The following is a 15,197-nucleotide window of genomic DNA, read 5'->3' as shown; positions in this document are numbered from 1 at the left end:
GGAGGCAGACCACACAGCACACCAGTGGAACACAGGCTACTTCTCAAAGCCTCTACTCAGAACTGGCCCACTCTCATTTACCAGTGCTTCACCGTCAAAACAATCAGGAGGGTCCAGGGTCGCTGTGAAGGAGAAATCAACTCCACTCCTCTGTGAGAACCCCAAATGACCTGACATTTCCAAGAATTTCTTTTTGGTGGTGGTGGGGGGGTAGAGTTACTGGGGATTGAACTCAGGGTCACTCGGCCACTGAGCCACATCCCCAGCCCTATTTTGTATTTTATGTAGAGACAGGGTCTCACTGAGTTGCTTAGCGCCTCACTTTTGCTGAGGCTGGCTTTGAACTTGCGATCCTCCTGCCTTAGCCTCCTGAGCCCCCAAGAATCTTTAGGGGGCTGCTTTGCACACACTCCAGGCCCTAGCACCTCACACTTCACACCACAGGCCCAGGCTTCACAATCCTTAGAAACAGGTTCCACTCCAGAGCTCATGGACATCCCCAGTGAGGGTCAACATGCTCTAGGTGTCCCCCAGCAGTTATTGGATCCTAACTACCACCTAGGATGACAGTCTATAGGAGAGGAAAAATGCTTATTTGAGGAAGGTTCTGATCCTGATTAACTCCCCTAAGTTGGCACTTGTCAGCTGATGTTTCCTATGAACCTCATGAGTGTTGGGAGATACATGATTAAGTGTGGGAACACAGAAGAGAGTCTGGGTCAGGCCTTTTGTTTTCCCACCTCTTGCTCCTCCTTCCTATGGAGTTGTATCTTTAATTTAGATTCATCCCCATGAACTTCATGACCAAGCAAGAAAAAGTCAGGCAGAGCCTGGGTGACCCAAACATAAATGTAAGGAATAACTGATACAAAATCAACATGTCAAGAGTGTGTCATTCTACCTTGACGTTTTCTGAATTATTCTAATTTCATCAGATTAATCATACGTGAGAAGACTTAACCTAGCCATAGGCAAAAAGACTGTCTTCACACAGTAAGCGGATAATAAACAAAAGCAGAATGAATAAAAATCTCCATGCGTGATATAAGGGGGGCCAGAAGTAATGAACATTTCTGAGAGCTAGCCATGTTCACAGACAGTAACTGCAATGTCAGGCTTGATTGCTTGATGACATAACCCTATACCATAACACACTGTTATTATTCCCCCATAAATAGAAACAGAATTGAAGTGTACATGCTATGCAAACAAGAATCAAGCAAGTATTCACAGGGGGATCAAGTATGATGAGATGAACTCTGGAGACAGATGTTCTGGGTCTGGGCCTGCCCCTCCCACTGGAATCAACCATCTGTGGGTGCAGGTCCTTTTAACACTTTTGAGCTAATATTTGTGCTAGCACTTACCTGGTATTATTCCACTCAATCCTTGTAACTGCATTATTACGTGCCTTTTTTTTTCTTTTAAAAAAATCTCCATTTAGATAATAAGAAATTGAGGTTTAAAAAGTTAAACAACCACTACTGGAATTGGATGTGCCTAACTCTAAAACCCCTCTATTCTATCATGTCTCCATCAACAGATTCACTAAACCCCATGCTCACATGCTATTGTGAACCCTGGAAAAAGTGTGTATAAAAGCACCTTGGGAAATGTTAAACCAATGCGGTTGACATTACAAAATCAACCAAGGGCATACAGAATTTCCTTTAGAAAATATGGGCAACTTCAGGAAGCCATCCATGAAATACATGGATTTTCTCTCAGCATGGAAGCCAGGGAGAGAGAGGTCTGGCATTGGTATCTTTGGGTGGCTCTCCCACAATAGATTGCCCAATGCATGTGATCTTTCCCTCCGCTCTGCTAGGAAGGTTCCTCACAGTAGCTCTGGAGATAGGCATAACCCCTTAGGAACTGAACAGTCCACCTTTAACCTTTTTTGGAAAAGAACATTCTATAAAATCTCATTGATGTTTACCTATATAAATAAAGCAGGCATGGCTCCATTTTGTCTAGAAGCTGATCTCTCTGATCAGCTTGCCCGTCCTGGCCCTGCTTCTGAAACTACTTTCTGTGTTCTGTCGTTTTTCACCATTTTATTTCTCTTAGCTTTTATTTCTCAGCCAGCCCATACCACGGAGAAGAACCCCATTTCTATCTCCAGCAAGGGACATGGGCCGGAGGCAATCATAATATAATTTCTTTTTTTTACTTATGTACCCTGTTAACAAGCATTATCTTAATTTGCATACAAACTCAAGAGGAAGGTCCCGCTCTAATTTCATATATTAAATTATGCATGTTTCTGCAATTAAATCGTGATAAAAGAGCAACTCAAAGGCCATCTGCAGTGCTCCAATCCAACTTCCCGTTCCTAATGTGGACAGAAAACCCCGGAGCTGAATGGACATCCCAAGTACTCAGGCCAGGCACAGGCCCAACCAGTAGTGGAGCTTTAACTTCTCCAGAACAGATTTAAGGACAGTGCCCTGAGCTGACCCCCAACTCTAATGGAGCTTCAACTGAAATCTAGTCCAGGGCCACGACTTCCTGAAAGGCTACCGCCTCCAGCCAGCATGATTTTTCTTTGAGAATACCCTGCTAAATGAGCGGGCGTGGCTTGATTCGGAGCTATAGAAGTAATCCCTTTCTCTTGGGTGATTGGGTTCACTCTTTACACTTCAAATCAAAGATGGCACTTTTTTCATTCATTCTGCAAACAACCACTTATAAAAGATGCGGTAGCGACGCCAATCGAAACCCTTTGCCCGCAAGCGCTCATCCATACACCGGCCAGAATGAATGAAGAGCGAAGTTGTCCAGGGATCCCACCCAGGAACCCTGGCAACCCCTGAAGCCGTAATGTTTGACCCGCGCGCGCACAGCGGCAGCAATGGCCCACGCACATGCACACGCACGGGAGCGCTGGCTCCCGCGTCCCCGGCGAAGAGGCAGGGCGCGGGCGGGAGCCCAGGAGTCTTAGCAAAAGGCGGGAGCTCCAGGCGGGGCGGGTGCTCGCGGGCTGCGCTCGTGCATACGCTTCTCAACAGCGAAGCTCCGCCCCTTCCCCGCCCACCCCTTCTCCCGCGCGCGGGCTCCGCGCGCTCCAAGTCGCGCGCGTGCGCGCGCGTGCGCAGGCCAGGGGCCTCCGGGGGCGGCCCCGTAGACACCACCGAAAGCGTCGGCAAGGTCCCGGATTAACCCTTTCTCTGCTCGCCCACTTGGAGGCCTCCTCGGTTCCGTGCCTGCGCAAGCCGGCGGCGCGCCTTCCCCCCAGCCCGCACCGCGCATGCACGGGAAGGGGGGGGGCGGTGGGGGTGTTCACGGCTGGCTAGACATTCTGTGCTCGTGCAAGGAGGAGGGCTGCTACCATCAGGGACGTGCACGACTTCCCCCACCCCGCCCCCTCCCCAAACTCCAAAAAAAAAAAAAAAATCCAAAACACTGCCACCCACCGTGCCCCCGCGCCCCGCGTCCATTCCGTCCCGGCCTGCGCGCTAAAGAACGCGGGGAGCCCACGGCGAGTGTCTGTGGCTGTGCCAGGCTGCAGGTAAGCGCGGGCCGGGGTGCGGAAGGGGCCGGGGCTATCCGCGAGGCGGGCGCGGGGACGCGGGGGCAGCGGGCGGCTGGCGCAGCGGGTCGGCCTTGAAGAAGCGCGTTCCCGCCGAGCTCTGGGGCACCAGCCAGCTCCAGGATGTGCGGCGCCGCTGGCGGCGCGGCGCGGTGCGAGCGGGGACGGGCGTGGGCCGGGGCTGGGCGTGGGGATGGGGCGCTCGGGGGCCGCGCAGGCCGGTGAGCGGGCTCGGGGAGCGGCCAGGCGGTGGCGGCCCCGCGCGCGCGCTCGGCGGCCGAGTTCATGGCCGCCCCCGCTCGCACCGCCGCAGTGCACCGCTGTGGGGGTGGGGATGGCCCTAGCCTGGCGCCAAGTGCAGCCCGCCCGGCGCCGCCCCTCGGAGCCGCGGGCCCCACCGCGCCGCCCCCAGCCGCCTGCGGAGGAGGGGGCCGAGACCCCCGCGCACGCACTCCCGGGTGCGCCCGCGGAGCTCGGGAAGCCGGCCGCGCGCCGCCCCCGCCCCCGGCCACGGGAGGGCGCGGGAGGGCCCGGCGCGAGCCGGCCGGGGAGTGCGCGGGGCGCGAGCTCCGGGCTCGCGGGCGGAGCGGGGCGCGGCGCGGAGCTGCGGAGTCGGCCGCACGCCCGCTCCCGAGCTGGTCGCGCCGCCGGGCCGCCGCGGGCCCTCCTTCCCGCGCTCGGAGCTCAGGCCGACAGCCTGCGCCCCTAGTCTGATTATGAAAGGGAAAGTGACGCTTTCACTAGGCACCTCTGAGGCCGGGAGCTTTTGTTTGGGAAGGAATGCAAAAGGCTTTATTCACTCCCCCACGTCCCGGGCCTAAAGAGATGAGAGTGAGGGCTGGACATGCTTTGAAAGCGCCTCGGATCTTGCGCTTTATTCCCTGCTTCCTCCCCTTTTTGAAATCGTGCGGCAGCCATTGTCGCAGCTACTCAGGGGTAGGGCTGCGGCTGCTTATGTAAGTTTGGCTTTGCGGGAAGCCCCACTCCCTGCTCCATACGGGCGACTCTGTGCGCTCGCGATTTGGGGAGCAGTTGCATAGGGGCAGCTTTATTGTGGAGGTGTAGTTGGGGGCTACATCTTTTCTTGCACTTACCCACATAAATACTGGCAATGGCTGTCTTCCGGTTTGACTCATCTGAACTTAGCAATTGGAACATCTCTATAGAAAAAAATGAGCCAGTGAACACATGGTCTCTCCTTTCAGGTCCTCAAGAGATCTTGAGGAGGGGGACAGCCAAATACACACTAGCCACGAAAGGAAAACACATGCGCACACACAGGACACACATGGACACTATATGACCCGTGCACTTTTATTTTCTAAGCCCCAGAAGTTACATCAGTAGGAAGTGACAGGGTAGGAAACTTCTCCCTGGACTGCCCTCTCTCTGGGGGGGCGGGGGTGACTGTAGTCCCTGGGGACCCTAAAGAACAGGGAGCAAAATGGTCAAGTAAGAAGCATCCTTAGAAATAATTTTGCCCAGCCTTCACACTGCAGATGAGAAACCCCCCTAGTATTCTAGTTGGCTTAGTGTTTTCTATAGAGGGAATTTTGGTCTTTAGGTTAGAGGTTTGCATCAGTTTTTTTTTTTTTTTTTTTTTTTTTTTTTTTGTGGGACTGTATTACAGCTCAAGTCCTTTGCTCCTACTATACCAGTTTATTTGGTCATGGTTTAGTAGAGAAAGTGTTTTGGTTTTTAAGATTGGAGTGCAGGAGAGAGTTCTTCGGCTAAGAGTTAAAAAGCTAAATTTCTTTGAGACTGTGGGGATAGAGATAAAATACCAGGATTTCACAAGTTCAATCTTAAAGACAAGTGTGCTCGATATCACACAGGTGTGTAAAGAAAACAGCTACTCTTTCCTTCCATGCTACATGTGTGCTTGTACAGCTTTGTCTGTTTTTTATATAAGTGCATGTATATGTTTGTACAAGCCTAGAGGAAAATGTAGAAGGTTGCATACGCAACTGGAAATGATGGGGGTAAAGGCTACTTATGGAGTTTGCCATCTGTGTAGTGGTCCACATGTGTACGAGTGTGGACATGGCTTTGCTAATGAGGAGTAATCCCTTAACGGTTCTCCAACCCATCCTTCCTATTGCAGTGTACAGTCCCTCCATGTCCCTTGTGCCCAGTCCTCACCCATTCTAGTCCACATCTGTTCAGAACTGGGCCTGATACTCATAACCCACTTTGCTACTCCAAGTGTGAAGTGGGACAAGAGGCCCAAAAAGAATTGGAGGGGTTTTTTTTATTTTTTAACTCAATTTTTGACAACATTCTTAGTTGAGAATTTAGAATAGAGAAAGATGTTACCTCACTCTTGTTTTTTTTTTCTCTGTAGGTCTGGTGTGACCCTGATCAGAGTTATTCTGATCTGAAGATTTTGGCGTTTAAGGCATTAAGATAATTGCCTGAGTTGTTCATGGTAACTATACCTTTGAATTTAAATCTTGAAAAAATCATTTTTGTGTTCGATGTAAAATGCATTTTTCAATTCTGATTATATATAGCATGTCTGTTTCTCTGGGAAAATTGTGTTTTCCTCACATTTATATTATGTTGAATAGAAGTATAAAACACTTTTTTTTTTAAGAGAACAAATAGGACACATTATTTTTAAAAGACTAGTTCTTTAACATGGTGACAGAGGTCCTTCATGCTAATTCTAAGTTTCTTTTCTTATAAAATAACTCAAAATTCTTAGCAAGTACAGGTCAAGTTTCCCTAATTCAAAAACCTGAAGTTCAAAATATTTTGAAAATCTGAAACTTTTTTGAGTGCTGATACGATGCCACAGTGGAAAATTCTACACCATGAAATTCTGTTTAAAATATTATTAAATTTATTGTATAAAATTACTTTCAGCTGGGCATAGTGGTGCACACCGATAATCCCAGCAACTCTGGAGGCTGAGGCAGGAGGTTCAAGCCCAGCCTCAGCAACTTGGTGAGACCTTAAACAGCTTAGACGCTGTCTTAAAAAATAGAAAGGGCTGGGGATGTAGTTCATGATACAGTTCCCTTGGATTCAATCCCCAGTACTCAAAAATAAATAAACAAAAATACCTTTAGGCTCTGCATATTAGTTATATGTGAAACAAATGAATTTCATGTTTAGATTTGGGTCATAACCCCAAGATATCTCATATTATGTGTATGCAAGAATTTAAAAAATCTGAAATCCAGAGCACTTCAGGTTCAGAGCAGTTCAGATTCAACCTGTGCATCCAATATTGATGATACTTTTATTTGGATGGCAGTTAGTGTCCAGTGGGAATGAAGCCACTCATCATTATTTTCCCAGAAGTCATCTGTTTCTCTTAGGTCATATTAAACCTTGACCCTCATTTAGGAGTGACATAAAACTGTTATGGAAAAACTAGAAGATAACACTGAGTATTTTGGCAATGACATCCCTTTCTAGTTCTGTGTCAGTGGTTGTCTCTTCTGTGTAAAGAAAAAGGAAACTTTACACTGAGAGCTCTTAAGTTATTTTAGAAACTCTTCTGTGTGGGTGATATTAGAGTAGATTCTATAGACAGGTCTACAGGATTCTTGCCTCCAAACTGTTTCTTAAACTTTGAGGTTCACTTAAGTTGTGATTACCTCTGCTTATCTAGAAGCATGGATTTTGAAGCTAAATTATCTGCATTTGAGTCCTAGCTCTTCACTAAATGGCTGTAGAATAAGTCAAGGTTATTTGGACATGAATTTAGTTAAAATATATAAAGTGCCTAGAATAATGCTTGGCATGTATTTTGTGAAGGTTGCTATTGGTCTTGTAAGTAGACAAATATTTTGTACACTGAAGATAAACAGAAAACGGTACGGAAATCCCTCAGTTGGCATCAGTCTTTTCTGCCCTTATTCTTGGGCAATCCCTAACATTGACTTTCTGAAATTGCTAGGTTCCAAAAATCAGTCATAAAATGAAAATCTGCCTGTGTTTTCTCTATGAAGTGTTATTCATGATTACTAAACTCCTTTTTTAAAAAATGTTTTCATAGGAGTTTTTCATCAGTATGTCTGAAACCATTAAATACAATGACGATGATCATAAAACTCTGTTTCTGAAAACACTAAATGAACAACGCCTGGAAGGAGAATTTTGTGATATTGCTATTGTGGTTGAAGATGTGAAATTCAGAGCACACAGATGTGTTCTTGCCGCCTGCAGCACCTACTTTAAAAAGCTTTTCAAGAAGCTTGAGGTAGATAGCTCTTCAGTAATAGAGATAGATTTTCTTCGTTCTGATATATTTGAAGAGGTCCTGAACTACATGTACACAGCAAAGATCTCCGTGAAAAAGGAAGATGTTAACCTAATGATGTCATCAGGTCAGATTCTTGGTATCAGATTTTTGGATAAACTCTGTTCTCAGAAGCGAGATGTATCTAGTCCTGATGAAAATAATGGCCAATCAAAGAGTAAATATTGCCTCAAAATAAATCGCCCCATTGGAGATACTGCTGACGCTCAGGATGATGATGTGGAAGAAATCGGGGATCAGGATGACAGTCCTTCAGACGACACAGTAGAAGGCACCCCCCCAAGTCAAGAGGACGGCAAGTCACCTACGACTACGCTCAGGGTTCAGGAAGCAATTCTGAAAGAGTTGGGGAGCGAGGAAGTTCGAAAAGTAAATTGCTACGGTCAGGAAGTAGAATCCATGGAGACCCCAGAGTCCAAAGATTTGGGGTCCCAGACCCCTCAAGCCTTAACATTTAATGATGGAATGAGTGAGGTAAAAGATGAACAGACACCAGGCTGGACTGCTACCAGTGACATGAAGTTTGAGTACTTACTTTATGGTCACCATCGGGAGCAGATTGCCTGTCAAGCATGTGGTAAGACATTTTCTGATGAAGGCAGATTGAGGAAGCATGAGAAACTTCACACCGCAGACCGGCCATTTGTATGTGAAATGTGTACAAAAGGGTTCACCACCCAGGCCCACCTGAAGGAACACCTAAAAATCCACACAGGGTATAAGCCTTACAGTTGTGAGGTGTGTGGAAAATCATTCATTCGTGCCCCAGACTTAAAGAAGCATGAGAGAGTTCACAGTAACGAAAGACCATTCGCATGTCACATGTGTGACAAAGCCTTCAAACACAAGTCCCACCTTAAGGACCATGAAAGGAGGCACAGAGGTGAAAAGCCCTTTGTGTGTGGCTCCTGCACCAAGGCCTTTGCCAAGGCATCGGATCTGAAGAGACATGAGAACAATATGCACAGCGAGAGAAAGCAGGTTACCCCCAGTGCCATCCAGAGCGAGACTGAACAGTTGCAGGCCGCGGCCATGGCCGCAGAAGCCGAGCAGCAGTTGGAGACAATAGCCTGTAGCTAGAGGTGGCAGGACCGGAGTGCTACGCCTGGGAAGCCGAGACTGGGACTACATGGATCGTGATCAGCGAACGCCAGTTATTATGTTTTCATGGAAATGAATGGAGCAGTGTACTTGCTGGACATAAGGCAGTGATTGGTTAGGTATTTTTAAAACTTTGTCAAGGAAATTACGTTCCTAAGTTCTGACCAAACCATTTCAGTGTCCTGTCTAGTGTCTATTGTTGCCAGTAAGCTCCCCTCCCCTTCTTTTTTATGATTTTAATTTGAGAACTCCTGTATCCAGTTTAGAGGTGAGAGACTTCTGTTCTATTTTTAATCCTCTACACTCGCGTTGTGAGTGCACTGCACAGAGTAATAATCGAGTAAATTGATTTCTTAATTGTCATAGTCACATGTGACTTATGGTCAAAACAGCAGTTTGAATAACTTAATAAACGTTCTTCATACAGACCCAGAAAATGCTGGTGGGTGATTGACCAAGAACACTGCGCAAGTGTGAAACCAAGTTCTGGAAATGCAGAATGGTATTAGATTTATATTTGGTTTGTTCACTTTTTCTGTCACTGTTTTACATTGTTTTTGTGCGCAGGTAATAATTGCTTTGCTGAAGTGTTTCTTCATCCATTTCCATTGCCCCATGTCTACCCCCAAAGCTGTAGTCGTACGTACTACATCATCCTGTGAACGCACAGGATGCTGGTGCTTAGGGCTGGCTTCACAGGTTCCTCTTTTGGGGGCATTGTCCTTCTGCAACAAAAGGAGTTTGTGGAGTAGACCAGTGGTGAGAGGAGTGAAAGCTCTCAGAGACAAGGTTTTCATATGTGCAACAATTCCAAGACTTATTAGATCAAAATAATTCTTAATTGATTTTGAAATTGGATTTATATTTAGGTTCAAAATTAGGACAAGAAACATTTGTGTGGCTTAATGGAATGTCATCCAGCTTTTAGGCTCTCTGTGGCACATGATTTATCCATAAAAGAGATGCAATATGCTTGCTTAAATTAATAAATTTAAAAATCTTCTAAGTGTAAATAGTAGTGTTGGTCTTATGTATTTCAAGTAAAAGCAGATGGCTGCACCTTTTTTTGCACATTGGATTAAAGTAACTTCCATGAGCAACAAACATCAGACTGTTTTTAACCAATATTAAAGATTGTGAGACCAAATGTTTGTTATTGAAGTATATTTCATCACTGGTTACAGTTTAAATAGGAATTGATTGCCTTTTATTAGCTGTAAATCAGAATTATAAATTCTGTTTCAGATTTGGTGTACTAAATGTTCTTTTAACCATTTCGTTAGGAATATATTGAAATGCCAACAATAGTTTGAATTATGTTCTGTAAGAAAGTATTAGTCAATTATTTTAGAATATGTACAATTGTAGAAAATGACAACTGTTAAAATTCATGTTTGGTTGCTAGAATTTTTTTTTAAGTACATTAAAGTAATTTCATTTAATAGCTTATTACATTAACACCTGTAATGACTATTGTGGGAGAAACTTTATTTTTTAAATTGGTGTATATGTTCTGCCCGAGATTGTAGGATGAAGATGCTACTTTAAAAGAAATTATTTATTGGTAAAAATGTTTAATTTAGTTTAAAATTAATTTAATTTTTTTTCTTGAAAGTTGTTTATTCTGTACTAAAAGTAGTCCTGTCACTGTGTTTATATGCTGTTAGTAGAAGGGGAACTGACTGCTGTTCCAAGGCTGTTTTAACCAAAGCAAAGGAAAAATAATTTAACATCTTGTTGATAGCTACTTCAACAAACCATATTTTGGGCCTTCATTTTTGTATATAAAAGAAAGTATACTTCTATCATTCCTGTTTTCATTTTTTTCATAGCAATCTTTCACACACCCAGGTTTCTTCTAAAATATGCTTTCTATACTCTTAATCATGGTTTTATAGAATTGCAAGTTTCATGGGAATGACACCCATTAAAACCACAGAATCATGGCAGTACCCCCCAAAAGAGAAAGTTTAATTTTCAGATCTTTATTTGTATTGTGCAGGTATTTGTCATTTGGCCTATTTTGCATGAGAAATATATTTCTGTTACAATTTCTACCACTGGTATTGGGTTCCTGTATGTATTTGGGTGCATGTTTTCTTTGTGTTCTTTTAGTGGCAGCAGAGTCTTAAACTGACAGCTGTTCTGCTTGCTGAGACCTGGTTAGTAACTGCCTTTCTTCACATCCGTCTGGCTGTAATAATCTCCTGGATAGTGAAACCATCATGTTAGATTCTTCAAGGGTATCTCTAACGTATTAGGGAGTTAATTCTGAAATGTCCTCACCCTGCATCTGCTACATACATGAGAGGAAGGGAAATTCTAAATGTCAATATTACTCCCTTTTCACTGCTACTTTTTCTGTTTGTATAAAGAGAATGTCCATAAACTTGATGTTAACTTTTGTACTCAACTTGCATTGTACTGGTACTGATGAAGAAAGAGATTTGGGGAAGTTTAACTGAAGGGCAATGTGTTAGCTTTGTGTTACTACAGAAACATCTGAGATGTTCAACTGATGAGAAGTTTTGTTTTGGCGGTTTCAATCCATGATCAGTTGGCCCAGTTGTTTTGGGCCCATGGTGCCATATCAAAAGAACATGTGGTAGAACAAAGCTGCTTATCTCTGGCCAGAAAGCTAGGAAGAGGAAGATGCCCTTCAAGGGCATGCCCCCAAAGACCTGAAGACCTCACACTAGGTCCCATGCAAAGTTCCACCATGACCCAGTAATGTCATGAGCTGAAGTCCAAGCCTCCAACAGATGCACTTTTGGAGAACATTTAAAATCCAAACTGCAGCAGGTATTTTGCCTCTGTTAACTTACTCATTAATTTAAAGTGTTTGGAAATTACGGAAGTGCTATCAAATGAACTTGATACTAACTTCTGTTTTGTTGGAGGAAAAGATTGAAATGAGAGAAAATGATGTAAGTGTATGTAGTTTCCAATTAAATGGATTATACTGTAACTCAGTCATTTGGAACCTGGAATTCATTCTCTTGTAGTAACATTGTCAGTGATGATAACTGCTGTGAACAGACTGTAAGTGTAATTGAACTAGAATTATAAGCCTTGTAGTATTGAGTTTTGAATAGTAAAAGTCAGGGAACCATGACTTCCCAAAAGGAGAATGGAGAAGTGTCATTTTCCTCTCAAGTCTGTCTTGATTATTGTATATTCCCTCATAACTGGGAACTTTCTCCCCCCATGAAATTATTCAAAATAGGGTTTTAGTCTTCCATCTGCATGACTTAAGGTTTTAATCCTGCATCTAAAGATAATAATGAGTCAACATCTCCTGAGCATCCTTCATGAGCCACTGGGCAGGATTCTGGTAATACAAGGGCAGAAGAGACTTGACTGCTGGCTAACAGTGTATATGTACCCCTTCTCATTCTTGTCCTATGATTCCTTTAAAAACTGACAGTGGCCTCTGCCCTTCATCTGTTAGTTATGGTTCCCTTCAGGGTTACCATTCTGATTTCATCTCAAGGACCCTAGATGTAATTTATCTGAGTTGTAACAGATTTCAGCTATTGTATTTTCACAATGTTTTCAAGATTCTCAGTTACCAATATTCATTCATTTGACTTTTTCAAGTGTAACAAGGAGGAATTGTGGATTAATGGAAAGATTTTTCTAGTCGAACTTGGGTTTTGATCATTTGTACTTATCAGTTAATGTATAGACATAGACAAGTTTTCATTGTCCTGAGCCTTGATTTCATCTTCTCTAAAGTAGATACAGGGGTTTTTAACCTCATCTGCTGTGAGGATAGAAATACAAATCGTTTAGCCCAGCATTTGCTGCTCTAGGTGCTCCATAAATGTTCCCTGCTGTTCTTAATTCTCTTTGCCTTTGGCATCTGTCAGTTCTATAATCACTGGTCCTGAATTGTAGACTCAACTTTTTAAAATCGTCTTAACTGAAAACGTCTACAGAAGCTGTTTATCTTAGCATTTCTGTAAGCTTCAACCCATTTACAGCTTTGTTCTAAAATATGTGTATTCATCTTAGTCTTTCATCATTTGTCCATTTTTAAGTAGGTCATTGGAATGTAGTCAAGAGTTAACACCGGTCTCTGGATGGTTTCCTGCTTTTCTTGGGGAACATGTTGGCAGAGCCAGCATTGCAATTTTGAGAGCCATCTTTTGAGTCTCATACATGGAGTCATGCATTTAGAAAATATTTTTATATTATGCTTTTCTAAATGATGTATTTCAGGCTACACCCAGACTTTGCCTTTCTGGTTTGTATAAATTCCAGGATAGTCTGTTGCTTTCTCCAAAGTGCTTAGACTACTACCCTAGAATTCTTTTTTTCCTTTTGGTTTCAGAATAACAGTTTGCTACAACACTTTGCTTTTAAGAGGATAGTTCTATTAATTTTTACACAAAAGTGTATAGAGTAAGGTTAAAGTGTGTGAGTTAACAAATTCTCATAGAATGCCTTGTACTTGTCTGGCCTTGGACTGGGTGCTGGGAATGCAACAGTGAACAAGAACAACTCCATTCCTGCCCTCCTGGAGCTTATTGTCCTGGAAAGAACACTTACCTTTCTGAATTTTACAAATGTTTACAAATAATAATTGATCATAAATGTGCAGAATACTTATTTTTTAAAATATGTGGTATTTTAGTCCAGTTAAAGGAACACATCTTAGAAAGTAATTAAGGGTGTTTCATACATTGTCATGAGATTTAGTGGTACCAAAATACACCATTCTCAAGTGGAATTTTTGAATGTGTACTGAGAAAATATATTTATTAAATATTTCCATAAAATGATTCTTAGTTTTCTTCATTGATACTAAATTTCAGGAAGAAGAATGGTAATGGGAGACTAAGGTTTATTTCTTTTAAAATAGTGGAACTTGGCATCAAGAAAGATACTGATGCAAGTGAAAAATAGAGGAGTGAAAAATGATAGATAACCTGGGGTGCCAGCAGCTTTGACCAGAGCATTCGTAACTCAGAAAATTTGAAGGGAAGATGCATCAGGAGTGAGTCTGCTCGCCAGTGGCTGAGAGCAAAGAGTCAGTTTGTGCCCACTGCCAGTCAAAGATAGCAATGTGTTTAGGTTGGCATAGCAAATAAACTCATGGGAATCTGAAAAGGTGGACATCTGGGCTGCCTGTCAGTTTGACAGAGTTCTATGAAAGCTCCCTATGCTATACTTGGAACATAGTCCTTTTTTTTATTTTCAGTAAGGACAGACATGGGTGATTCTTTAAGGTCACTGCTGCCTTTTGTTTGCTTTCACTTCTCACTTTGAACCTGTCACTGGAGATAGTCAAGGGATCAATTTTGATCAAACCTAGTATGTGTGTGTTGAACATTTACCAGACGTCAGGCACTGTATACACAATCTCTTTTTATGTTTTGTGACAACTCAGAGGTACTCATTAATGATAAAGACATCAAGTTCAAAATTGGAAATCCTGCCCAATGTAGAGCCCTTCCCAGAGCCGGGACAGGAGAACAAGTCCATCTCTGACCCCAGAGCCTGTGCCCTTAGTCACCCTTGTTCAGCCTCACACTAGAAAAGGAGTATCTGAGTGTGTGTTCTGAGTGACCTCCGTCTGATGATAGGCAGGTAGTACAAAGGGATGGAGAGAGAGACATTTATGCAAACAGCTGCCCCTAGGTTTCTATTCTGAATTGGCCCTAATATTTTGATTTCTACAAGAATATCTCATGTAAGAAACTAGATGGTAAACCAATTTTGTTTTACCTTGCTTCAGATCAAGACCCTGTCCCCAAATATGAAAATCTGCAGATAGAATGTCATGGATGATTGCGGTGTAACAGCAAAGTTACCAATTAATTTCATATGTTCCATTATACAGTGAGCCCAGGTGACCCCGAAAGACCCAAGGCCAAAAGAAACTGTGAAAATGGTCATCCATGTTAAATGGTTTCCACCTGTTTCTCTTGTCTTTGATTTCCTTCTATCCCTGGAAGGTGTTAGGAAACTTGGATTCAGGTTTCACCTCCACTATTAACTAGCAAGCTCCATTACTAGTTGGCCTGGTTGCATAATCTTTCTAAATTTCATCAGCCAAAATGCAAATGGTGATTCCCTGCCCAGATTACACCACTGTTGCTTATTGTAAAAGATAAATTCACCTTTCTTCCATAAGTCATAGATAAGAAATTTGACTTTAAAATCAGATATAATCAATTTAAAATATTACTGAACTCAAATAGAATGACAGAAGTATAATATTTGGAGAACCTAATCACAGTTCAATCTTGGGCTATATATTTAATTAAATGAGGGTATGTATAG

At 43.2% G+C, this 15,197-nt stretch overlaps 1 protein-coding gene across 2 annotated transcripts; it reads left to right on the top strand.

The window, feature by feature from the left end:
• The first annotated feature begins 3,315 nt into the window (after positions 1-3,315).
• On the top strand, positions 3,316-11,646 carry Zbtb14 (zinc finger and BTB domain containing 14). 2 transcript variants are annotated; one of them, XM_076836952.2, is made up of 3 exons: positions 3,316-3,511; positions 5,877-5,960; positions 7,542-11,646. In XM_076836952.2, the coding sequence occupies exons 2-3, from the start codon at positions 5,958-5,960 to the stop codon at positions 8,883-8,885; spliced, it is 1,347 nt and encodes a 448-aa protein (XP_076693067.1). In that variant the 5' UTR covers positions 3,316-3,511; positions 5,877-5,957; the 3' UTR covers positions 8,886-11,646. The 2 variants fall into 2 exon arrangements, with proteins under 2 accessions (XP_076693067.1, XP_076693068.1); XM_076836953.2 differs by lacking the exon at positions 3,316-3,511 and adding an exon at positions 5,299-5,367.
• Positions 11,647-15,197: the final 3,551 nt, after the last annotated feature.

This window comes from Callospermophilus lateralis, chromosome 17, assembly GCF_048772815.1.
Source record: "Callospermophilus lateralis isolate mCalLat2 chromosome 17, mCalLat2.hap1, whole genome shotgun sequence".
Classification (NCBI taxonomy): Eukaryota; Metazoa; Chordata; class Mammalia; order Rodentia; family Sciuridae; genus Callospermophilus; species Callospermophilus lateralis.
This window is presented reverse-complemented; position numbering and strand designations above follow the sequence as displayed.